Source organism: Corythoichthys intestinalis, chromosome 3, assembly GCF_030265065.1.
Source record: "Corythoichthys intestinalis isolate RoL2023-P3 chromosome 3, ASM3026506v1, whole genome shotgun sequence".
Taxonomy (NCBI): domain Eukaryota; kingdom Metazoa; phylum Chordata; class Actinopteri; order Syngnathiformes; family Syngnathidae; genus Corythoichthys; species Corythoichthys intestinalis.
In genome coordinates, this window is record NC_080397.1 from 63828422 (window position 1) to 63855936 (window position 27515).

Here is a 27515-nt window from a genome sequence, read left to right on the forward strand (position 1 = left end):
TGTTAAACTGATCAACTGAAAGTGAATCTTTCTCGTGCCTAAAATGACATTAAAGCTGTAGTCCTGTCGCAGGCACGAATGGACGGAGGTCACCCCATTCTCCCCCAGCACGCTGTCGGAGAGCCGATCAATGGTCGGCGCGCGACCTTGGCCACAAAGTCGGATAACAAATTGCATCATCCGGCCCGGGCTGGCGTGCCCTGTTATTTAGAGGGGTGAAGTAAGGAGTCCATTACCTTTTTATGGAAAGGAGCTTCATTCAATTTGTGCTGAATGATTTCATTACGCTTAAAGTGCCGGGGAGGCCACGGCCGTCAAGGTCCTATGAGAGGTGCGTGTGGGCTTTGGTGGTGGTGTTGGGTATTGTTATTCCCCGGGAAGAAATAAACAAGATTGGGAAACAGGCAGGAAATCCTCCTTGTGCTTTTGCTTTCGAGAGGTTAGCGGTACACAGTGGCGCCTTGAGATATGTGACCCGACTCGCGTTTGATTTTTTTTCGAGATATGGGACGCTATTCGGATTTTTTTTTTTTTTTCCCCAACTGCAAGTTGTCCAGGCCCTGAGGCAGAGAAACAGCCCAAAATCATGACGCTCCCTCCAACCTAATTCACGGTGGGGATGAGGTGTTGATGTTGGTGAGCTGTTCCATTTTTCCTCCACACATGATGTTGTGTGTTACTCCCAAACCATTCAACTTTGGTTTCATCAGTCCACAAAATATTTTGCCAAAACTTCTGTGGAGTGTCCAAGTGCCTTTTTTGCGAACATTAAACGAGCAGCAATGTTTTTTTTTTAGACAGCAGTGGATTCCTCCGTGGAGTCCTCCCATGAACACCATTCTTGGCCATCGATTTACATATAGTTGATGTGTGCACAGAGCTATTGGACTGTGCCAGTGATTTCTGTAAGTCTTTAGCAGACACTCTAGGATTCTTTTTTTTTTAACCTCTCTCAGTATTATACGCTGAACGCTTGGCGTCATCTTTGATGGACGGCCACTTCTTGGGAGAGAAGCAATGGTGACAAACTCTCTCCATTTGTAGACAACTTCTCTGACTGTCGATTGATGACAATGCTTCTCATCAAGACATTTCTTAACAGGTGTGTGTTTTATAGTGGGCAGGGCAGCTTTAAATCAGTCATCAGTAGAGGTGGTAATCTTTGGGCACCTAACGATTCGATTACGATTCAGAGGCTACGATTCGATTATAAATCGATTATTGATGACCCCCCCCCCCCCCCCCCCCGCTATTAGCTGCTTTTAATGTTTTGTACATTAGTTACAAAAACTGTACCAAATAAATAAATAAATAAATAAAATTTTTAAAAAAGCTCGCAGGCTTAAATAAACGACTATTTCAGTATCAAGTTAACAGTTAAAAACAATAAATAATATACTCAAATCCACATTCTGTATCAGCAGCTTTAAACTACATTCAATTAATTTAATGTTGTGAATCAACCGTTAAAGTTGTTAAAACTGCTCCCGTTATTCTATAATTTCCCTTTTGTCTACTTTCGACATATGAAAGTTTTAAAACTATTTTAAAGATAGATTCAAGTCAATATTTTACCGATTTAGGAGTATTTTAGATAAAAAGGTAATTAAGTTAGCTACAACAGCCTTGCAGGGAAGTCTACTGCTTTAAGATGGCGGCTGTTTACTAACGCCCGCATCTAGCTTTCTGTACATTGCATCTAGTCCTATATAAATATGATATCTACCGTGTCACTATGTGGACGTACTTTGTATTTTGTAGCAGCTGGCGGCAGCAGTCAGGTATGTTGTTTTTTTATCTCGCGGCATGAGTTGAGCTAGAGCCGTGAGCTGAGCATTGGCATTACCTGAGGGGCCAGGTAATGACAAGCATGATGTTTAGCTACTCTCGCTCCGTTCCTCATTGCGTTCCGAAGACCGCGCGGCGCGCTGAGTGTGTTTTACTTCCGCTTTACTTGACATATTTCAGTAATCGGAATTTGGATGTTTGGGAATCGTTCTCGAATCTTCCACGGCTGAATCGCGAATAATCTAAGAATCGGAAATTTCGCACATCTCTTGTCATCAGTGATTTGGCACACACCTGACTTAAATCGTTTGATAAAAATTGGTTTCAATTGCTCTTTAAGTCTTCTTAGGCAGAGGGTTCACTGACTTATTTCCCCCCATCTGTCATTGTTGGCATGCTATCCTCATTAAAATATGAAAACCTATAAATGTTTGGGTAAAGCAGAAACTGTTTTTACATCTGTGTGATTTTGACAAAGATCAGATCACATTTGATGGTGATTTTCTGCAAAAATGTGAGAAATTCCATAAGGTTCAGATACTTTTCTATACCGCTGTACATATTATACATTGTGACACTTGGAAGTGAAATGGTAAAAAAAATGATAAATGTGGTTCCCTTGCACAACCTTTAAGGCAGGATTATCAAAGGGTGCGACGAGCCCTTGGGCCAAAGTAGGTCATCAAAGTGGCCTCATCTCACTATCAGGGATGCGAGCTGTCGCTCATCCCCTACTCTTTCCTCCTTCTCCGCTTCCTTGGCCAATAACACATTACCGCTAATCTACTACCTTTCGGCATGATGAGTTGTTGTTGGCTGGGAAGGAGGCCGGGCTAAATGTGTCAATCAGCAGCCCAGGAGAGGACGCCGACAAAGTCAACCTGATGCATCGCTTGCACAGCGTCTGGGAATGTTTCTTGCAAATAAGACCCACGATCAGTAACGTGCAGTGAGGTTTATGACGAGTGAGGCACTGACTTCCAGTCAGATTTACAAACACAAATATATACATACCGTATTGGCCCGAATATAAGACGGTGTTTTTTGCATTGAAATAAGACTGAAAAAGAGGGGATCGTCTTATATTCGCGGTCTAGACATTATACCCATTCACGACGCTAGATGGCGCCAGATATCATTGAAGCGATGCTCTGTCATGACAGATCCCAGCTACTCTCAAGTTTAACCAGTTTGCAATATTTTATTGCAATGTTTTTCCTTATTCAGATTTGTTTCAAGACTACAGTTAGCTAGACATCACTTCGATGGTTTATGCAGTTATTGTAATTCTGTTGTTTTATCACAATAGATTGGTTTATTTACATTTCAAAAACCAGAAGCCATTCTTTTTCGTGAGTTGACATATTTAAATGTTCAGATATTAAGATTTGAATGAGGCCAAATAACATGCTTTTTCTCTCAAATATATTGTTATCATCTTTTGTTTCGGATGTACTGTAATTATTTTCTGTATAAAAATTAATTTTGTGTTCGTCTTATCCCTTTATAGCCTAATGTATCACATTTGATACACCTAAAATTTCATGATTTTGAGACTAATTCAGAATTTTGACATTTCTTTTTTAAATTAAAATGATGGATGCAAGTCAACACATGCATCTGCAGGTTCCATGAGAAAAAGAAACAGAATTTAGCAAGGGTTATAGATATTAGAGCGCTTATTACACATATTCATTTTGACTTTTCTTTTTACAAATTTGAAAAAAAAAAAAAGGTTTAATTAGGACCTTATTTTTCAAATTTTGTGATTCTCTGATAATTGCTTCATGTTGCAGGTGTTTAAGGGTTAAAATCAGGGCCGTCTTCATTTCAGGCCAATACGGTAAATGCTACCTGCACGGTTTGTTTTGCTTTTAATCAAGAATCAAGACTGTTTTACGTCCATATCTATAAAGAATTCGGGCATTTAAGCATTTATTCACAAGATTTTTTGCCGGAAAAGCTCTGTTTACATCAGGCATAAGCTACATTCACTAACAGACTAGCATTGTACTTCGACATATATATGTAAAATAAACGCTAACTGCATGTTTTTTTTGTTGTTTTTTTTTTTTTTTTGCTTTTAACCAAGAATCAATACTGTTTTACGTCCATATCTATAAAGAATTTGGGGATTTAAGCATTTACTCACAAGAATTTTGACCGGAAAAGCTGTGTTTACATCAGGCGACCACTAGCTACATTCCCTAACAGACTAGCATTGTACTTCAACATACTTACATAAAATAAATTCTAACTGCACGTTGTTGTTGTTGTTTTTGTTTTTTTGCTTTTAACCAAGAATCAAGACTATTTTACGTCCATATCTATAAAGAATTTGGGGGTTTAAGCATTTATTCACAAGAAATTTCACCGGAAATGGTCTGTTTACATCAGCCGGCCATGAGCTACATTCACTAACACACAAGCATTGTAATTCGACATATTTATTTTGTTATGACGGCAAGCCGTTAATGTGGATCCAAAAACACAGACCAGGAGATCAATAGAGCAAATGTTTGTGTTTAATTAGTATAACAAAGGGCGCACGCTAGAAAACGCGGATATAACAAGTACAACTTAGGACACACGCTAGATAACGCGGATATAACAAGTACAACTTAGGACGCACGCTAGAAAACGCGGATATAACAAGTACAACTTAGGACGCACGCTAGAAAACGCGGATATAACAAGTACAACTTAGGACGCACGCTAGAAAACGCGGATATAACAAGTATAACTAAAAGAGCACCCAAGATGGCGTGAATATAACAGAGTACAAAATCCTAACTACAAAATCCAGAAGAGCACAAAAGTAAATAAGATCAAACCAGAACACGACCGAAGAACGTCGGAAGGCACCGAGGATGACGATGAGCACACAGCGGTAAGCAAGGCAGGAACAAGCATATGCAATAGTCCGACACTCGCAGACGGTGACAGGAGTCCTTAAATAGTGAGCGCTCCTAATGCGCCACAGGTGTGCGGCCACGGCCCCGCCCATCCAGCTGAATCAGATGCTGGAAAGAAAAAACAACTGAGAAGGCATACAGATATGACAGAACCCCCCCCTCAACGGACGCCCCCTGGCGGACCACCTGGTTTCGAGGGATGAAGGGAGTGGAAATCCCGCAAAAGCGATGGATCGAGGATCCAGGAGCGGGGGACCCATTGGCGCTCCTCAGGGCCATAACCTTCCCAGTCGACCAGGTACTGCACCCCCCTTCCCCGCCTCCTAGAATCGAGAATAGTACGCACCGTATATACCGGCCCACCGTCAACCACGCGAGGGGCAGGAGGAGGCACTGGTGGAGGGTTCAGGGGGCTAGTGGAGACCGGCTTGAGCAGAGACACGTGGAAGACTGGGTGGATCTTCATTGAACCGGGAAGCTGTAGTCTGACCGCGACGGGGTTCACCACAGAGTCCACAGCAAAAGGGCCCACGAACCTAGGGCCCAACTTCTTGGAAGTCCCAGCAAGGTTCAAATCCCGTGTTGATAACCAGACCATCTGGCCCGGACGATAGACCGGAGCGGGTCTTCTGTGGCGGTCAGCAATCAGGCGGTTGCGGGCTGCAGTGCGGACTAGTGCAGCCCTAGCGTCCCTCCAGACTCTATGGGCCCTCCGCAGGTGCACTTGGACGGACGGCACGACGACCTCGGCTTCCTGAGAAGGGAACAGTGGTGGTTGGAACCCGTATGCCGACATAAAAGGCGACCTCCCAGTGGCTGAGCTAATGAGGGTGTTGTGGGCATATTCCACCCAAGGCAGGTGTGAGGCCCAGGAGGCCGGATGCAGTTGGCAAACGCAACGGAGGGCAGCCTCCAGCTCCTGGTTGACCCGTTCTGTCTGTCCGTTGGACTGTGGGTGGTAGCCGGAAGACATACTTGACGTGGCCCCCAGAGCTTTGCAGAATGCTCTCCAAACCCGAGACACAAACTGGGGTCCCCTGTCAGAAACTAGGTCAGACGGAATGCCATGGGTTCGAAAAACGTGTGTTACCAGCAGGTCAGCGGTCTCCAGAGCTGAAGGCAACTTGGGGAGAGCGACGAAGTGCGCCATCTTGGAGAATCGGTCAATCACTGTCAAGATGACGGAATATCCCCTTGAGCGTGGAAGGCCAGTAATAAAATCGAGTGCAACATGGGACCAAGGACGAGATGGAACAGGCAACGGACGCAGAAGTCCTGCTGGAGCTTGATGGGCCGATTTGCCCCGAGCGCAGATGGAACACGCAGAAATGTAGTCCATGACGTCCTTTCGCATACCCGGCCACCAAAACCTCTGGGAAATGAGGAAGAACGTGCGGGACACACCCGGGTGGCAGGCAAACTTCGAGGTGTGCCCCCACTTTAGCACTCCTGCACGCTGAGCGTCCGGAACAAAAAGTTTGCCAGCAGGGCAGCCTCCGGGCACCCTAACACCCCGTAGAGAGTCTTCCACTAGCCGCTCAACCTCCCATCGGAGTGCGCCGATGATCAGGTTCTCTGGAACAACAGGCTCCTCTGAAGACATTTCCTCCACCGGTTCATGAATTCTTGACAAGGCATCGGGCTTCCCGTTGCGTGATCCCGGACGGTAAGTAATCACATAGTTGAAACGTGTCAGGAACAGCGCCCAACGGGCCTGGCGTGTGTTGAGGCGCTTGGCAGCCCGGAGGTACTCCAAATTCTTATGGTCGGTGAGTATTTGGAACGGCACCTCCGTCCCCTCCAACCAGTGCCTCCATTCCTGTAAAGCCTGAACTATAGCGAGCAGCTCCCTGTTGCCGACGTCATAATTTGCCTCCGCGGGGGTGAGGCGGCGGGAGTAGAATGCACAGGGGTGTAGTCTCTGGTCGACTGCAGACCTCTGGGATAGGATGGCCCCCACTCCGGAACTCGACGCATCAACCTCGACCACAAAAGGAAGATCTGAGTCAGGGTGAACAAGGACAGGTGAGCTAGTGAATGCCCTTTTAAGACCTACAAAAGCGGCTTCCGCCACAGAGGACCACACAAACGGGCGTTTATTAGAGGTCAACCTGGTAAGGGGCTCGGCCCTCATACTATAGTTCCGGATAAAACGCCTATAAAAATTGGCAAACCCGAGGAACCTTTGTAACTGCTTACGTGAAGTGGGGGTTGGCCAATCTGCAACTGCCTGAATTTTGGCTGGGTCAGGCCGTAATTGCCCTTTTTCGACGATGAAACCAAGAAATTGCATTGACCCGCGGTGGAACTCGCACTTCTCGGCCTTGACAAACAGCCTATTTTCCAGAAGCCTTTGGAGGACCATGCGGACATGTTGGCGGTGTTCCTGCAAGTTTCTAGAAAATATTAAGATGTCATCTAAATAAACAAAACAGAAGACATTTAGCATGTCACGAAGCACATCATTTATGAGGCTCTGGAAAACAGCGGGTGCATTAGTCAGACCAAAAGGCATGACTAAGTATTCAAAATGTCCGAGCGGGGTTTTGAAAGCGGTTTTCCACTCATCTCCATCCCGAATCCTAACCAAGTGGTAAGCGCTGCGCAAGTCTAACTTGGTATATATGGTGGCTGACTTTAACGGTGCGAAGGCCGAATCTAATAATGGCAGCGGATATTTGTTTTTAACAGTAATCTCATTAAGGCCCCGGTAGTCAATGCACGGCCGAAGACCCCCATCTTTTTTGCCAACGAAAAAAAACCCCGCTCCCAACGGTGAGGACGAAGGGCGAATTAGGCCAGTTGCCAAGGAAGAGGTTATATAATCTCTCATAGCCTCCTGCTCAGGTTTAGAAATTTGATATAACCTCGAGCTAGGTAGTGGGGCATTGGGCTGCAAGTCAATGGCGCAGTCGTAAGGGCGGTGCGGAGGCAGGGTCTTAGCCTGGTCTATACTAAAAACCTGTTCGAGATCATGGTACTCGGCAGGAACATTTACTAAATTTACAGGCTCGGCAACTGTTTGGGCTTGATCCGGAAGTAGGCACGCCGAGCGTAAGCAGTGCGCGTAACAGAAGGAACTCCAAGTCACTACTTGTGTTTTAGTCCAGTCAATATTAGGGTTATGCATCTTTAGCCAGGGGAGCCCTAGCACAACCGAAGCCGATTTACATGGCATAACCAAGAAGCTACGAACCTCAAAATGGTTCCCGGACAGCTTTGTTTTAAGCGGGGGCGTTATAAACCTTACGTCCGCCAGGGGTCGCCCATCGAGATCTAGAACCTTTTTAGGAGTAGAGAGTCTTATTAATGGGCATTTAAGAGCATCAACAACACTCTGGTCCATAAAACATTCATCTGCCCCTGAATCTATTAAAGCAGTGAACCTAAAATTAACCCCCCCATGCGAAACCTCTCCCGGCAATTGCAGTCTCATTTCACCTCGAGTTTGTTTTAGTTCAATCGACTCGTTGCGAGGCAAATCATTTGACTGATTGCCATAATGTACGAACCTGGTCCCCCCTCTGGCGAGAGGAACCCCAGGGGCCGAAGATCCAGGACGACGTGAAGAGATCGCGTCACAGGCGGCAACGTGGTGCCCCGGCAAGCCACAGTAAAGACATAAGCCCGCCCTCATCCGTCTCCGCCGCTCCTCCGTAGAAAGACGACCGCTGCCGAGTTGCATTGGCTCCTCCCCCGCCAGGACCGGACTCCGCGTCGGCGTAGAGGTTGATGGTGATTCGACGAAGCCGTCTGCACGTAACGTTGCCGGACCGTACCGCGATGACGACCCACGATGGCCCCGCTGCTCCAAGGCTCGTTCCCTCTCGCGCTCCTTCAGTCGATTGTCCAACTTCACGGACAAGGAGATAAGGTCTTCCAGGCCCGAGGAATCCTCCCGGGCCGCCAACTCGTCCTTCACCGCAGACGACAGCCCCCTCCGAAAAATTCCACACAGCGCCGCCTCGTCGTAACCGCACTCCGCGGCCAAAATGCGGAATTGGATGGAGTAGTCCGCCACGCTAAGCTCGCCTTGAAAAAAATCCAGCAGGCGGCTGCCTGCCTCCTTGCCTCTAACCGGGTGATCAAATACTCTCACAAACTCTGTTTTAAAAGTCTCGAATGACTGACGGATTGCGGGATTAGCGTTGCTTACCGCCATTGCCCAAGTGGCCGCTTTACCGGCGAGGAGACTCATGGTATACGCTACACGGGACCTGTCACTCGCGAACGTATATGGCTGCTGGTCAAATACAAGGGAGCACTGGTGCAGAAATTGTCGACAAGCGCCGGGTTCTCCCTCGTAACGATGGGGGTGTGGCAACACTGGCTCCCGGAAAGCAGCCGGTGGAACAACCGGAGACGGGGCGGAGTGATCGGGCGCCGCGGCAGCGTTACCTACGCCACCGGACTGTGCAGGTGGGGCCATATTTTCAATTCTAGTGGTTAGCGCGGTGATCACGTTCACTAGTTCATTTAACGATTGTTCATGCTTGCTGATCATATGACCATGACCGGCAAGCGCGTGGCGAATACCCTCCGAGTCTGTGGGATCCATGGTCGGACTATTCTGTTATGACGGCAAGCCGTTAATGTGGATCCAAAAACACAGACCAGGAGATCAATAGAGCAAATGTTTGTGTTTAATTAGTATAACAAAGGGCGCACGCTAGAAAACGCGGATATAACAAGTACAACTTAGGACACACGCTAGATAACGCGGATATAACAAGTACAACTTAGGACGCACGCTAGAAAACGCGGATATAACAAGTACAACTTAGGACGCACGCTAGAAAACGCGGATATAACAAGTATAACTAAAAGAGCACCCAAGATGGCGTGAATATAACAGAGTACAAAATCCTAACTACAAAATCCAGAAGAGCACAAAAGTAAATAAGATCAAACCAGAACACGACCGAAGAACGTCGGAAGGCACCGAGGATGACGATGAGCACACAGCGGTAAGCAAGGCAGGAACAAGCATATGCAATAGTCCGACACTCGCAGACGGTGACAGGAGTCCTTAAATAGTGAGCGCTCCTAATGCGCCACAGGTGTGCGGCCACGGCCCCGCCCATCCAGCTGAATCAGATGCTGGAAAGAAAAAACAACTGAGAAGGCATACAGATATGACATATTTAAAATAAATGCTAACGGCACTTTTTTTTTTCTGCTTTTAACCAAGAATCGAGACTGTTTTACGTCCATATCTATAAAGAATTCGGGGATTTAAGCTTTTATCCACAAGAATTTTCACCGGAAAAGCTCTGTTTACATCAGGCGGCCACTAGCTACATTCACTAACAGACTAGCATTGTACTTCGACATACTTACGTAAAATAAATTCTAACTGCACGTTGTTGTTGTTTGTTTTTGTTTTTTTGCTTTTAACCAAGACCCGAGACTGTTTTATGCCCATATCTATCAAGAATTTGGGGATTGAAGCATTTATTCACAAGAATTTTCAACAAAAAAAGCTCGTTGTCTGTGATTCCACTCGGTCAGCTTTGACGGCCTCGCCAACAATGCTCGGCCCCGTGTCCCGTCAATACATTATGAAGTCTATGGCTAATCTAATCTACTAAATTCAACATATTAATCAGATTAGATGGACAATTGAACACCAATCGTTTTGTGTCGAGGGTTTTATTGTTAAAATGTGTGTCGTTTTAAACAGACGTGTACAGAAAGCATCAAAAAGCTTCGTTTGCTGTCTGTCAAGCTGAACAACTTCACATTTAGTAAGGACAGAGCAAGTCATGTTAATAAAGTCAAAGATAAGATACTATGAGGTAATTTCAGGTACTGTTTGTGCGATTAAAAAAAAAAAGGGGGACAAGACTCCGGCGTCGTAAAGTCGAAATCGTATAAGTCGAGTACGTTGAAACGCGTGGACTACCTGTACACTACTTTTGGACTTTTTGGATAGTTATTTTGAGATTTAGTGGTATTTAAAGGGTTCAATCCGACTGACGTGGAAATTCGGATTATGTCGCCAACGTAGGAACAAACTCATTCGTAACCTGGGGACTACCTGTATCATGCGCACTGTCGGCTTTTGAGAAAATGGAAGGCGCTTTAAATACGATATTATAATTGTTGGCATTGAGTGCGCCTTCTGTATGATGCCTCAGTCGGGGTGAAAAGGTCCAATCATAGAAAAATCATTAATTGTGAGATTCCCTCGTTCCTGAGCACTGAGACAAAGCTATTCTCTTCCCCTCCTTCCATCTTCTCCTTTCTGTTTAAATAGAATGGCTGAAAATAAATCATTAATTGCGTGGCTATCGGAGAGACTTTCATGTTTTTCCAAATGAAGAAGGAGAAGCGCGATAACCCGTTCTTTCATTCGAGCCCAAAGCGGAAAAGCAAAACTTTGGGGATGTCGCTTCCATCAAACGATAGCGAGCTGTAGGAATGAGCTCATCTGCCAGAGTCGTTAATTACCCGTTTTATAATTAGCCGCGCTAGCCGCGTATCCCCAAAACAATTCCGGACCGACTCAATTCATTATAACGACTTACTTTAGTGCTCCGAAACCTCAAAACAGAAGGCCAATATTGCATATACGCGACGATTTATTTACTTAAGTTCAATCGGATAACACTGAGGATTCAAAAGGTCAAAGGAAGTTTAAATCAATGTGACGACAAGTCGAGACTGTAACCAATTGGAGAAAAATCGAACATGGAAGAAAAAGAAGAGCCACGTGGGCCATTTGTCGCATTTGCATAAATGTGCCTCTGTGCAGTCAGCAGGAAAAATGATTGCGAAAAAGATTTTTTTTCCCCTACTTCCCATGAATGCATAATGAAAATAATACAAGACCGACAAACAAAATCAGTCGTCCCCAGCCAGCGTGACGGATAATGTTCTCGCTCTTTGTCGTTCAAATGCCGACGGAACGAGTAACCGCGTGCTTGTGTGTAGTCGTGTGCGATATGGGAAAACCCCTCCATCACGATATGAGCTATTATTCAACTCCAAGCAAAAAGTATGGAATCACCAGTCTCGGACGAGCACTCACTCAGACATTTTATTATGTGGAACAAACTCAGATGAAAAGCTTGAAAAAATAATTAAGTACTTCAAAAGTGCAACTTTTTAGCAGTCAAAAACACTAAAAGAAATGAATAGAAAACATTGTGGTGGTCAGTAAATGTTACTTTTGTAGAGCAAGTGCAGGGAAATAATTATGGAATCACTCCATTCTGAGGAAAAATATGGAATCATGAGAAACAAACAAAGAAATACCGTATTGGCCCGAATATAAGACGACCCTCTTTTTCAAGACTCAAGTTTGAAAAAAGACTTTTTGAACACCAAATTAATTTTTATACAGAAAATAATTACAATACATCTGAAACAAATGATTATAACAATATACTTGAGAGAAAAGGCATTTAATTTCGCATTTAAAACTTAATATCTGAACATTTAAACATTTAACATTTAAATATGTAAACTAAAGTGCAATCAAATTCATAAATGAATGGCTTCTGGTTTTTGAAATATAAATAAGAAAAAAATATTGTGATAAAACAAAATTGCAATAACTGCATTAATTATCAAAGTGAAGTCTAACTGTAACTGAAGTTCAGCATTCGATTCATTGATGACTGGCGCCATCCAGCGTCGTGAATGGGTATATGTCTAGGCGGCAGTTTTTTTGTTTTTTTTTAGGCCGCAGTTATAAGACGTCCCCCAGGTTTTCATTCTTACTTTAATGCAAAAAACACCGTCTTATATTCGGGCCAATACGGTAACTTTCAAAACTAGGACTGTCAAACGATTAAAATTTTTAATCGCGTTAATTACTGCTTAAGAATTAATTAATCGTAATTAAAATTGTTAAATTATTGTTGGAATGAAAAGATAAGACACAAGATGGATATATACATTCAACATACGGTACATAAGTACTGTATTTGTTTATTATAGCAATAAATCAACAAGATGGCATTAACATTATGAACATTCTCTTAAAGCGATCCATGGATAGAAAGACTTGTAGTTCTTAAAAGATAAATGTTAGTACAAGTTATACAAATTTTATATTAAAACCCCTCTTAATGTTTTTGATTTAATAAAATTTGTAAAATTTTCAATCACAAAATAAACTAGTCGCCCGCCTTTGTTGATGTCAATAATTACACAATGCTCATGGGTGCTTAAGCCCATGAAATAAGTCGCACCCAAGCGCCAGCAGAGGGCGACAAAACTCCCAAAAACACAAGTAGCATTGCACTGTGCTGTCATTTTAATCTGTTTCAGCGAGGCATGTGCGTTAATTGCGTCAAATATTTTAATGTGATTAATTTATTTATTTTTGCATTGTTATCTTGGAAAATGACCTGCCCAGCAGATTACCCAGGGACGGGTTTGGTCGGATGGATGGATGGATGGATGGACGGACGGACGGACGGACGGACGGACGGACGGACGGACGGATGGAATTACCCATAAATGGAACAAACACAAAAAGGATTGCTTCAACCAAGGAAAACATTTTCAATGAGTAATTTTTGAGTCTCAAATACTTTTTGGCATTCAAAAACTTTATCTTCAAAGTGATTTTTCTTTTGAAAATATGTTTTTTGTTTGTTTGAAGCAACTTATTTCTGGATTAAATTGAAGACACACATGTCCTACCCAAAATGTGCCCCCAAACTCAAATCAACATTACTTCAGTCCAAAAAGTTGTTTCAATAACAAAAAAAAAACTTGAAAAAATCAAAGAAAAATAGTTTTCAAATGCTTTTTTAGAGTCTCCAATTCATATTTTGCATTCAAACACATTTTATTTTTATTGAAGTGACTTTTTTTCCGTTGAAAATATATATTTTGATTGGAGCACCATTTTTTTATTGAATAATAAATACACAAATCTACCTGCATAGTGATGCCCCTGGTCTGTAATGAGATGACTGTAAAGTTTAGAGACATTAGACATCAATTTAAGCATAGCTGATGTGCTATACTGCAACCGTTAAGAGCATAAGGGCGGCAGTCATGTACATATACTTTCTGCCCAAAATGTCACAAAATTGGCAAAATGAGATCCTCATGGCGATATATAATGTATAGATAATGTTATAATGTATAGACGATATACTGTACATTGTCATATCGTACATCACGACTTGCATACACGAAATCCATCAGCAATGTTCCAATTTTATATTAACTTCAGTTCAGGTGTTTAACGCTGACATACACTTAGAGGTTATTCTTACAAGTTTACGGATCACCTTGGAAGTAATGTAATATATTATCACGCTATCAAATTAGCATGAATATGCCCTTTGTCGATGTTTTTGGACGACATTCATCCATCCCAAGCAGCAGAATAAGGACAGTAAGAAATGGCTACAAAACATTACAGGGTGTGGCACTATAACAGAAGCCTCGCAGTAAAAAAATATGTAGATTTTATAGTACTAGTACATCTACCCAATTCAGCATACTAAAGACGTGCAAGTGTTTTTTTCCACGTGCTTTTTAGTGTCAACTCCCATTAAATATGTTCCGTATTTGACTGCGGCATAATTTATTGAGCCTCTAGGGTGGTAAACAACCACGGTGCGCCAAGTATGGAGGAATATTATTAATCTACAACATTAAAAAACCTCTACTTTTTGACAATACTAAAAATCGGAAAACGCGTCAAAAAAATTCGTACAATGAATTTTTTAATGTACTGAACACTGAAAACTAAACTATCAATTCACAATGACATCAATGACAAATAAAAAAAATTTTTTTAAAGTAATGTGTAACGCAGGCGACAATTTGAAAAGTAGTGGAGTAAAAGTACAGATACGTGCGGTAAAGGTAGTATGCCGTAAAGCAGTCAGCACTTTGTAGTTTTTTGTGTTGCAGGGTTCCTGCCTCCCTCCTCAAAGTTAATTAGTGCCAATATAAAGATATAAAAACAGGTGTAATTCAACTACCGTAATTTTCGCACTATAAGGCGCACCCGACTATAAGCCGCCACCCACCATATTTGTCATCAAAATGACATTTGGTCATAGATAAGCCGCACTGGACTATAAGCCGCGGCTATCGTCACTGTGTTATGGGATATTTACAGGATATTTACACCAAAAGATACTAACCGGTAACACTTTATTTGACAGCGGCATCATACCACTGTCATAAGACCAAATGAACCACCATGAAGCTTTGAACTAATTGACTGCAAAGTTTCATTGCTTCAAGAAGCTTCATTTGGCCATCACTGCTCCCTTAGGGAAGACAGTCAACCTCTGCTGTCAACACTGTTGTCGTCCAACATGCCTCCTAGCATGCATTGCAGTTCTACAGTTGTAAATAACAATCCAGATTCATGTTCTGTGCTAATTATTTTACCGGTTACTGTTACAGTTGTTTCATTAATTGCTAGTTATGTTATTTTTTAACACTTTATTTGATAGTGGTAGTGATTATCTCACTTTTGTATGGATGTAAAAGATCCGAGCTGGACATAAATGGTGTTAGTGACATAATTTGGCAGATGACACTTAATGACATCTGTCATTAGTATTCATTAATGCCCATGATAGTGTTATGTCATAATTATGATGGTCTTATAAAGCTGCTGTCAAAAAAAAAGTGTTACTCGTTAACCCAAATAAATGAACAAATAAGTGGCACTGGTCTATAAGCCGCAGGATACAAAATGAAGGGAAAAAAGTAGCGGCTTATAGTCCGAAAATTACGGTATTTCTTTGGTTACTGTTGTAGTTGTTTCATAAATTGGTAGTTATGGAATTTGATAACACTTTTTTTAACAGTGGCACAATAAGACTGTCATAAGACCATCATAATTATGACATGACACTGCCATTAGCAAAAAATGAATGCTTATGACAGACATCATTTTGTGTCATCGGGCAAACTTTTGAATGGATGTAAAAGATTGGAGCTGGTGACATAATTTGCCTGCTGACACTTCATAACATCTGCATTCATCAATGCCCATGATAATGTCACGTCATAATTATGATTGTCTTATGGCAGTCTTATGAAGCCGATGTCAAATAAAGTGTTACTTATTAACCCAAATAAATCAACAAATGAGCCACACTGGACTATAAGCCGCAGGATTCAAAATGAAGGGAAAAAAGTAGCGGCTTATAGTCCAAAAATTACGGTAGTTGTCAGTCGACATATCATCACAAATGTTATGAAAATATTTTATAAAGGTTGAAAAGTTACCTAGAGTGGCTTTAATGCGGTTATGTAATATGTTACAGTACAGAATAATAGTCACAGTTTATATACAGTGGTATGAAAAAGTATCTGAACCTTTCGGAATTTCTCACATTTCTGCATAAAATAACTAGGGCTGTCAAACGATTAAAATTTTTAATCGAGTTAATTACAGCTTAAAAATCAATTAATCGTAATTAATTGCCGTTCAAACCATCTCTAAAATATGCCATATTTTTCTGTAAATTATTGTTGGAATGGAAATGTAAGACACAAGATGGGTATATACATTCAACATACGGTACATAAGAACTGTATTTGTTTATTATAACAATAAATCAACAAGATGGCATTAACATTATGAACATTCTCTTAAAGCGATCCATGGACAGAAAGACTTCTAGTTCTTAAAATATAAATGTTAGTACAAGTTATAGAAATTTTATATTAAAACCCCTCTTAATGTTTTGTTTTAATAAAATTTGCAAAATTTTCAATCAAAAAATTAACTAGCAGCTCGCCATTGTTGATGTCAATAATTACACCATGCTCACTCATAGTACTAACCCATAAAATCAGTTGGACCCAAGCGCCAGAAGAGGGCGCCAAACACCAAAAAACAAGTAACAAGCGGACATTACACTGTACTGTCATTTTAGTCTGTTTGAGCGGGGCATGTGCGTTTTTTCTGTCAAATATTTTAACGTGATTAATTTTAAAAAGTAACTGAAACCAATTTAGGTCAGGTGCGTGCCCAATTACTGATGAGTGGTTTAAAGCTGCCCTACCCACTATAAAACACACACCTTGTAAGAATTGTCTTGTTGAGAAGCATTGTTTGATGTGCATCATGGCTTGGTCAAAAGAGCTGTCTGAAGACCTGCCATCAAGGCTTGTTGATTTGTATAAAGCTGGGAAAAGATACAAAACCATCTCTAAAAGTCTGTATGTTCATCAATTGACAGTCTGAGAAGTTGTCTACAAATGGAGAGAGTTTGGCACTTTTGTCTCTCTCCCAAGGATTGGCTGCCCACCAAAGATGACGCCAAGAGTTCCGCGCAGAATACTCAGAGAGGTAAAAAAAAGAATCCGAGAGTGTCTGCTAAAGACTGACAGAAATCACTGGAACAGTCTAATATCTCAACTATATGTAAAACTATGGCCAAGAATGGTGTTCATTAGAGGACTCCACGGAGGAAGCCATTGCTGTCTAAAAAAAACATTGTTGCTCGTTTAATGTACGCAAAAAGGCACTTTGACACTCCACAGAAGTTTGGGCAAAATATTTTGTGGACTGAGGAAACCAAAGCTTAAGTTTGTGGGAGTAACGTACAGTGTCATGTGTGGAGGAAAAATGGAACAGCTCACCAACATCAACACCCCACCGTGAAGCATGGTGGAAGGAGCTTCATGATTTGGGGCTGTTTTGCTGCCTCGGGGCCTGGACAACTTAATGGAAGTATGAATTCAAAAGTTTTGCAAGAAAACCCGAGGCCGTCTGTCAGACAATTGAAGCTTAAAAAGAGGATGGATGCTGCAACAAGACAATGATCAAGTAAATTTACTTCAGAAAAACAAAATACAGGTTCTGGAGTGGCCAAGTCAAAGTCCAGCATGACCTAAAGACAGCGATTCATGCCAGACACCCCAGGAATCTGACTGAACTACAGCAGTTTTGTAGAGAAAAATGGGCCATGATTAGTCCCGATCTATATGTCAGACTGATCTGCGGCTACATGAAGCGTCTGGTTGAAGTTATTGCTGCCAAAGTTGGGGGGGGGCACAAAATATTAAATGTGATGGTTCACTTACTTATTTTCTCCCCCTTCTGTCATTGTTTGCATGCTATCCTCATTAAAATATGTAAACCTATCAATTTTTGGGTGGTTTTAGTTAAAGCAGACACTGTTTTTTCATCTGTATGATTTTGACAAAGATCAGATCACATTTGATGGTGATTTTATGCAGAAATATGACAAATTCCAGAAGTTTCAGATACTTTTTCATACCACTGTAGATAACTTGCTGCGATAAAAAAAAACACTATTTTTTTTAAAAAGAAAAAGGAAAAAATTCAAACATCTTAAGCAGTTACTCACAATTTTACTCATGACTTGAGTATTCTTTTCACCAAATACTTTATCACTTGTACTTGAGTACATTTTTTGGATAACTACTTTTACTTGAGTAATATTTTTTTGAAGTAATGCTACTCTTGAGTAAATGTTTGGCTACTCTATCCACCTCTGGTTATAGGTAGAATAAAGAGGAACAATTTATGTCTCTAGTACAACTAGCATTTCTTCACAAATCTAATCAAGTAAAACTAAACTAAAAAGTAGGTGTAGTGAAACTACTATTAGAAGTACATTTTTCTCCAACAGTGATTCAAGTAAACGTCCAATTCACGTATACTGCAAGGACTGAATGCTCATTTTACACGCCCACTGATGTTGCTCGACGTCCAAGCCATTTTGACTTTTGTCACCCAGTAAGTTAACCTATTTGACCAAAAACAAACATTGCCATAAATGTGGCCCATCAACCAAAATGAGTTTGACCCACCCCTGCTTTAAATCATGGGCCTTCAAAACAAGAAGAAACAAAAGTTTTCCAAATCAATATTTTCTTTAAGGAGATAAATCGCTTCCATTTTCTTCAGGCCTTTTGTTTTCCACTAATATTTCAAAATTAAGTCGTCAAAATGTCTGGCGGGATAAATTAAAGGTCGACCGCGTGCCGGCGATGGATCCGAGCGGCTTCCGCCCGAACGAATTTATTCAAGGCAGGATTTATGACTTTTATCTTTAAAAAGTTAAGCTTCATATTTAGTGTCGGCGGGCTAAGGACGTGACATTTCATTTTGAGTGGAAGTAGGAGCAGGTTGCCTTTCTTGGCACTCACACTTCTTGTTTTAGGCCGTGTCTGGAATGATAGAGTGAAATTGAAAACACTGAAACTTGCCTGACTGTGGAGTATTTCAAGTGTTAATTTTGCTGAAGTGTATGTGACAAGTAAAGCTACATATGGAGAGTTGGTACAATCCTGTATGTAAAAAGGGAAAACCTAACTCAAATGGCCAAAATTTCCCCTTCATTTTCAATGGGAGAAAAACGGGTGGTTGTGATTTTTGACTAAAAACTTACCATTACAGCCTATTGACATTCAATTGGCGCCCAAGTAAGTTGATGCCATTGACAGCCATGTTCATCTTTGTCAATGACAGCCATGTACGTCCATTCCATTAACATCCATATACAACCATCCCTTTGACGCCATACTGTATATGTTGATTCAATTGATGCCAATGTACCATATTGGCCCGAATATAAGACGGCCCTGAATATAAGACGACCCCCTCTTTTTCAAGACTCAAGTTTGAAAAAAGACTTTTTGAACACCAAATTAATTTTTATACAGAAAATAATTACAGTACATCTGAAAAAAATATTATTATAAAAATTAATTTGAGAGAAAAAGCATGTTATTTTGCCTCAGTAAAATCTTAATATCTGAATCTTTAGTAATGAATGGCTTCTGATCTATTGTGATAAAACAAAAAAATTGCAATAACTGCATTAAACATCAAGGTGAAGTCTAACTGTAACTGTAGTCTTGAAACAAATCTGAATAAGGAAAAACATTGCAATAAAGCAATGCAAACTGGTTAAACTTGAGAGTAGCTGAGGTCTGTCATGACAGAACATTACTCCTCAAATTCGCTCCAATGATATCTGGCGCCATCTAGCGTTGTGAATGGGTATAATGTCTGGACCGTGAATAAAAGACGACCCCCACTTTTTCAGTCTTATTTCAATGCAAAAAACACCGTGTTATATTCGGGCCAATACGGTACTTGGATTCCATTGACAGCCATGTACATCAATGTCATTGACAGACATGTATGTCCATGCCATTGACGGCCATATACGTCCATTCCTTTGACGGGCATGTTCGTCCATGCCATTGACGACCATAAACAGTATGTTGATTCTATTTATGCCAATGTACTTGGATTACATTGACAGCCATGTACATCCATGGCCATGCCATCGATAGCCATGTATTTCCATGCTATTGACGGCCGTGTATGTCCTTGCCATTGACGGCTATGTGCATCTATTCCATTGACGGCCATGTACGTCTATGCCATTGACGGCCATGTGCGTCCATGCCGTTGACGGCCATGTACGTCTATACCGTTGACGGCCATGTGCGTCCATGCCATTGACGGCCATGTGCGTCCATGCCATTGACGGCCATGTGCGTCCATTCCTTTGACGGCCATGTACATCCATTCCTTTGACGGCCACATATGTTAATTCTATTGATGCCAATGTACTTGGATTCCATTGACAACCATGTACATTTATTCCTTTGACACCAATGTACGTCCATGCCATTGACGGCCATATACATCCATTCCTTTGATGGCCATATATGTTGATTCTATTGATGCCAATGTACTTGGATTCCCTTTACAGGCATGTACATCCATGCCATTGACAGCCATGTACGTCCTTGCCATTGCCAGCCCTATATCTCCTTGCCATTGACGGCTATGTACGTCCATGCCACTGACGGCCATACATGTCAACTCTATTGACGCCAATGTGCTTGGATTCCATTGCCTCATATGTGAGTTGATGCCATTGACGGCCATATATGTCGACTCTATTGATGCCAATGTACTTGGATTCCATTGACACATATGGGAGTTGATGCCATTGACGGCCATATATGTCAAAATATCAACAGGAAATGAACCTGAAATACACCAGAATCAATATGAAGTGACCTGATATCAAAAGGAAGTGACCCTAAAATATCCCCAAATATATAGGAAGTGATGTGATATCAAAATCAGCAGTGACCCCAAGGGGTTTACCTGCGAAAGAGAAGCTCTAGTATTTTAATAATATTGTCTACAAGCATCTACTTGTTTTATCTATCTGGCAAATAAGAATGAGTGGGAGGGGAATCATGGCGTATCAATAAGTCTTTCTCTTTTGTGCTTCAATTCCATTTAGCCCTCTGTGGCAGTTCAGAAAGTACACATTAATAAGGAATTCGAGACGACAAAGCGATTTGTTTTTGTCAGTTGCGATTATTTTGAGCTCTCAATTAGTGAGCGACAGCCGGCATCATCTATCTTAGAGAGCCCGCCTCCACCAGCGGGCGCGTGCGTCGACATATTTCACGGGTTAGCGGTAAAGCACTGCCCATCATTCAGGGAATCGATGGCTGTGTCATTAAAAGGCTCGTGTCATTTTTCACACGTTCGTGTACAGAAGTGTGCAAATGTCAGTGTGCTTTCCATCTATCAACACTCTTTTAATAGCGATTACTGTCATGCTGCACCATTATTACCATGTCAAGCTCCGGCCTTGGATAAAACCAGTGTTGCTTGTGGCAGCCCTGATCATTTTCATTCTTTCGGGCCAAATACTTTTAAGTCTAAGTCGTATTTTAGTCCAAAAATAAATGGAATGAACATTGAAATATTATAGTGTCTACAAGGGCATTGCCAACTTGGTGATGATAATACACACTCTGTCATGGTTTGAGTTTGGTTGTGGGCCCTAGTGTGTCTTGTCCATGTGATTACCCATTGATTTCACCTGTTGTGGCCTACTCCTTGTGTGTTGACCAATCCGCTGCCTCTTATGTCACCCACCTCTTCCTCATTGTCTCGTTACCCCATGTCTGTATTTAAGATCCCCATGTGCTGTTTATTCTTGTTATGCGTCATTGTCCATCCCAGCGTCTGTTCCCCTCACGCTCTGCGTCCATGCCCGGGTTTTCCTGTATCCCGGTAGGTAATCTTGTTTCCCAGTTTTTGTTAGTATTCTTGATATTTGTTTGGCCTTTTTGTAGTGATGGGTCCGTCAGACCTCATGAAGCGTGTCGACACAGTGAAACATTGTGTTGACACAGTGGATACTGTGTCATTGAATACTGACGCCTGCTGGACATAAAAATCCATACAGGCAACCCACTTGACAGACTGACACTGAATTGATGACATAGCATGTAAAATCAAATTTGCATTCATATTGCATTATACCATATCTTTAAATCATGTGAACATATATTATAATGTGAAAATGTAAGTATAATGAATGGGTGAATAAGGAATGCCTGTGGACTTTTTGTTCTGATAAAATGTTATTCAAAAACATAGTTTTTTTAAATGTTTAAAATTTAGTTGGTTACTTTTTTTTTTTTTTTTTTTTTAAACAAGCCTGCTGTGGACAACACACTCGCATGGAACCAACGATGCCAGTATGCACAAGAATTTCCAGTTGAAAGAGGTTTGGATAAGATGTCCATTGGCTCCTCCAGTATTGAAGAAAATCGGCATTGCGTGCCATGTTCGGCACAGCCATGCATCGTTGCACTTTTGCAATTTCATCTACAGTTGCATTGCCTCCTTGACTCCCCACTTTCTCATCTAAGTGCTACCATAGCCCATCAGAAAGAAATTGAAGTGGACAAAAAAATAAATTATAGCTTAATTACAGATTTCTAATAAATTACCAAGCAAACGACGGACCCGCGTGTACCCGTCACACTAATAAACTAAGATTTACCTTAAAATTATTTGTATTTTGAATGGAAGATGACAAGTGTGTTTTCCCTGTCTTACGTCCATTTCCACAGCATGTAGACAACGAGGAAGTAACCGTGAGATGTAGATTGTTTCAGCAGCTCCATCGCGTTGACAGACGCGCTTCCTTTTGAACCAGTTTGCCGCGTCATGACTGTGTCGACACAGTTCAATGAGTCCATGCATCGGTCACGTGATTTTCTTGTAGCGATACGCGCACCGACGGAGGGGTTGGTCCATGAGCTCGGCGCGAGCGCCAGCGCATTGGTATCACTGGCCCCATCACTACCTTTTTGGTCCATAGTCTTTTTGTTTGTACTTCGGGATTTTCGTTAAGACAATCCTCAAACCTTCGGGATTTTCGCGACTAATGCCTGTCTGCCTCCCCAGTTTTTCCAGGCATTTACATTGTATCACAAAAGTGAGTACACCCCTCACATTTCCCCCTCAATGGGCTGAATTCTTAATCAGATGAAATCGTGACCCAGCCCAGCTGGGGACGCTAAAGCGTTATGATGACAGGCGGGGCTAAAGGGCAGATTAAAAGACTAATTTGTCAACATCTGCACTTTGCCAAATTGTTGTATATAGTTGAATCGTCTCAAAATATGATTCTAATTCACATAATAATGCTATTTAAGATTTTTTTATAATGCTGTCATAGGCACTTTAGGGATTAAATAGAAATGTTGACATTTTTATTTATTTATTTTTTTTTGATAACACCATCTAAAACCTTGCTTGCTACCGGGTCACTTTGAATAAGGCGCTATTGGAAAAGAAGAGAATTAGCCATTTTTGTTTTTCTTTACAAAAGCAGCGACATTTCCTGAAAATGTAGATGACTGTCCTTTGTTGTCTTCAAATAAGTAAAACAAGCTTGCATTGTAACCATCTTTTTGTTAGTTGTTGCTGTTGAGCTGCCGCCGTGCAGAGCACTGTTGGGTATTCGTGTGCAATTTATTTTAGTGTTGTGGAAAGGGGGGTGTTAAACCGATTCTTATTTGCCCTTTTAGTTTTCAAATGCGTTCGTGTGTCATTGCGCCATCTAGTTGCGGGGATTCGCATGATAATACACGGGTGCTTTAATTTCCAATACAAAAACTCCAACACAAACTGTAGGTGAAATTGAACGCCATCTTTGTAGTAGCCTAGTGGTGTAAAGAAATCAACTGTGGGAGCAATTATTAGAAAATGGAAGACATACAAGACCACTGATAATCTCCCTCGATCTGGGCTCCATGCAAGAGCTCACCCTGTGGCGTCAAAATGATCACAAGAACGGTGAGCAAAAATCCCAAAACCACACAGGGGGAACTCGTGAATGACCTACAGAGAGCTGGGACCACAGTAACAAAGGCTACTATCAGTAACACAATGTGCCGCCAGGGACTCAAATCCTGCACTGCCAGACGTGTCCCCCTGCTGTGGATGATCCAGAAGAGGACTGGGAGAATGTGTTATGGTCAGATTAAACCAAAATAGAACTTTTTGGTAGAAACACAGGTTCTCGTGTTTGGAAGAGAAAGAATACTGAATTGCATCTGAAGAACACCATACCCACTGTGAAGCATGGGGGTGAAAACATCATGCTTTGGGGTTGTTTTTCTGCAAAGGGACCAGGACGACTGATCTGTGTAAAGGAAAGAATGAATGGGGCCATGTATCGAGAGATTTTGAGTGAAAATCTCCTTCCGTCTGCAAGGGCATTGAAGATGAGCATGACAATGATCCCAAACACACAACCAGGGCAACAAAGGAGTGGCTTCGTAAGAAGCATTTCAAGGTCCTGGAGTGGGCTAGACAGTCTCCAGATCTCAACCCCATTGAAAATCTGTGGAGTTGAAAGTCCGTGTTGCCCAACGACATCCCCAAAACATCACTGCTCTAGGGGAGATCAGCATGGAGAAATGGGCCAAAATACCACCAACAGTGTGTGAAAAACTTGTGAAGAATTACAAGAAAGTACATGTCCGGGCCCGTCTGTGGTTTGCTAGAGAGCATTTGGATGATCCAGAAGAGGACTGGGAGAATGTGTTATGTTCAGATGAAACCAAAATAGAACTTTTTGGTAGAAACACAGGTTCGCGTGTTTGGAGGAAAAAGAATACTGAATTGCACCATACCCACTGTGAAGCATGGGGTGGAAACAGAATTACAAGAAAACGTTTGGCCTCCGTTATTGCCAACAAAGGGTACATAACAAAGTATTGAGATGAACTTTTAGTATTGACCAAATACTTATTTTCCACCATGATTTGAAAAATAAATTCTTTAAAAATCAAACAATGTGATTTTCTGGTTTCTTTTTCCACATTCTGTCTCTCATGGTTGAGGTTTACCCATGTTGACAATTACAGGCCTCGCTAATATTTCAAGTGGGAGAACTTGCACAATCAGTGGTTGATTAAATACTTATTTGCCCCACTGTATTTGGACCGAAACTGCTGTTTTTGGATGGGAAACACTAAAAAAGATCCTCAGCACCCCCTGCTGTGAGGGATTTATAGCCCCCATTCACGGTGATTGGTGTTTTACGGGACTGAAAACGCCTTCTAGGGCGAACTGTCCCCCTTATTGTCGAAGTCTAAAAAATTAACAAGATTTCAGGTCTCCGGAACAGTAGGTGGCGATAATGCTTCAATACATTCGTCAGTGAAAGGTGTGAAGATACTGATGATATCAGTCAACGTGGATAGTGTATGAAAACGTGTAATCAAGTAATTCAAGACTCGAGTCAAGGATTGCTGCTGGGAGTGACTTGCAACGCCCCTGGGTGGCATATATACATCTCATGTCCAATGTTGCAACTCGTAAAACTGATATGTAATTACACCAACGTATCTTTGTCATAACATTAAATGTCATTTTGAAACAACTAAAATATGACTAATACAAAAATGAAAAGGCTGCGAAAAACAACACTCATTCCTGAGAAAAGTAAGAATATCAAGTCCATGTTTTCATAGACACTGAAGCAGAGTCCAAGCAACAAGCTCATGTTTTAACTTTTTTTTTTAACCCCTAACTTTTCCCTTCCCGTACTCACCGGGTCAGCCTCGTGCGTGCGATGATGCTGGCCACAATAACACTCTCCGGCCTCGGCATGGCAACCGCCTTGAAGGTCCCCTTCCAGAACTTCTCAAAGAGCTGCTTCTGATGCAGCATGGCGGCACTCCTTTCTTGCGACTCCACAGTAAACTGGACTGAACTCGCCGTCTGCATGATCCCGCGTGCGCGGGAACGTCGCCGGGAGCTGTCCAAGTCCTGAAACCCGCCTCTCTCGCTCCCGGGTCAGTGTGTCAACGTGGGACTAAAGCCCACCCTCCCACTACGTTGTGGAGGTATTGTTCTCCAGATGAGGGGTGCTGGTAGGCAACGGAGAGAGGTTGAGATCGCTCCCGTCTTCAATGGGTATAATTCCAATTAGTCGCGAGTGGTGTTTGTGCGCGTGGCGGTCTCAGGTTTGATCAGACGATCGCACGCGTGGCAGTATGCCTGCATAAGTGAACGCGGACTGAAGAGATACGCGGCAAGTAGCTTGTTTTGTGTCCCTCAGCCAGTGACGTCAAAGGAGGGAGGGACACCAGGCAAGAGAGGGTGGGGGGCTGTACCTCCTTTTATCCTTTTCTTTGACAAACCCCTCTCGCTCACATCATCACTTCACTTGTCCCTCCAGCTTCTTTACGCTCTTCCCCAGGTGCCGGGGACTAATGAAGCGACGGTAACCCACCCTCAGTTTTTCTGGCAAGACATCAAATGTTGCCGTCCGGCTCCGCCCACACGCAATGATGGAAACCCACCATTTTTTTTTTTTTTTTTTTAACCTGTCCTGTTCAGCTGTTTGACATGGAGAATGGAAGTCTAAGTGTCCGGTTGGTCTGAACAGTTTTAATGTTTCACATTGAGAGTATGACTTACTCCCATTGTGATCATTCAACATACCTTGTTTATAATGACCAAGCAGCAAACAGGAAAGGGTTATGGGAGAACAGAAGAAAAGAAACAAAAGAAACACAAACAATAACAAGAAATACATTGAACGCCTGCACTAACTATTAATGGGGGTGGGGAAGTCTAGAAGTTAAGTGATTGGGAGTGGTAGAATGTACACAAACCAGCTCTGTGATCTAGAACCCGGTAATCGTGTGAATCTCTTATGAGTGTAAGCCCGTTGGCAACCGCCCCACCGCCAGTTCCAGGACCCTCGACCCGAACGCAGCCAATCACATCCAGCCATACGCGAGCCCCACCAAACACGCGGACGAGCGGAGACACCGCGCAGGCGCCAACCCAGGGCCACGGCCCACACCCCGGGCCTGGAGGGGTGCACGGTATAACACCAGGGGGCACATCCCCGGTACCCATCATCAAATCATTATCATTTTACACAAAACTCCAAAAATGGGCCCGACAAAAGTATTGGGACCCTCAGCCTAATACTTGGTAGCGCAACCTTTAGACAAAATAACTGCGAACAATCGCTTCCGGTATCCACCAATGAGTTTCTTACAATGCTCTGCTGGAATTTTAGATTTTTGAAGCCAACTGCTCCAGGTCTCTGAGATTTAAAGGGTGCCTTCTCCAAACTGCAATTTTCAGATCTCTCCACAGGTGCTCTATTGGATTTGGGTCCGGACACACTTTAGAAGTCTCCAGTGCTTTCTCGCAAACCATTTTCTAGTGCTTTTTGAAGTGTGTTTTGGGTCATCGTCCTGCTGGAAGATCTTTGACCTCTGAGGGAGACCCAGGTTTCTCCCTCTGGGCCCCTACGTAACGCTGCAAAATTTGTAATGTCATGCACACGGTCAAGTTGTCCAGTGGCAGAGGCAGCAAAGCAACCCCAAAACATCAGGGAACCTCTGCCATGGCCTCGTTTTTTTCCTGTAAACTCTATGTTGATGCCTTTTCCTAAAAAGCTCTACTTTTGTCTTATCTGACCCTAGAACATTCTTCCAAAACGTTTTTGGCTTTCTCGGGTA

General features: G+C 42.3%; 1 protein-coding gene across 1 annotated transcript in view; it reads right to left on the minus strand.

Moving 5' to 3' along the window:
- Positions 1-26039, minus strand: part of srrm4 (serine/arginine repetitive matrix 4) — a 71169-nt gene extending 45130 nt beyond the window's left edge. Inside the window, exon 1 of the mRNA XM_057831372.1 lies at positions 25583-26039. Coding sequence (XP_057687355.1) covers positions 25583-25758 — 176 coding nt within the window. The 5' untranslated portion in view covers positions 25759-26039. The remainder of the gene's footprint in view (positions 1-25582) is intronic.
- Between the last annotated feature and the right edge of the window lie 1476 nt (positions 26040-27515).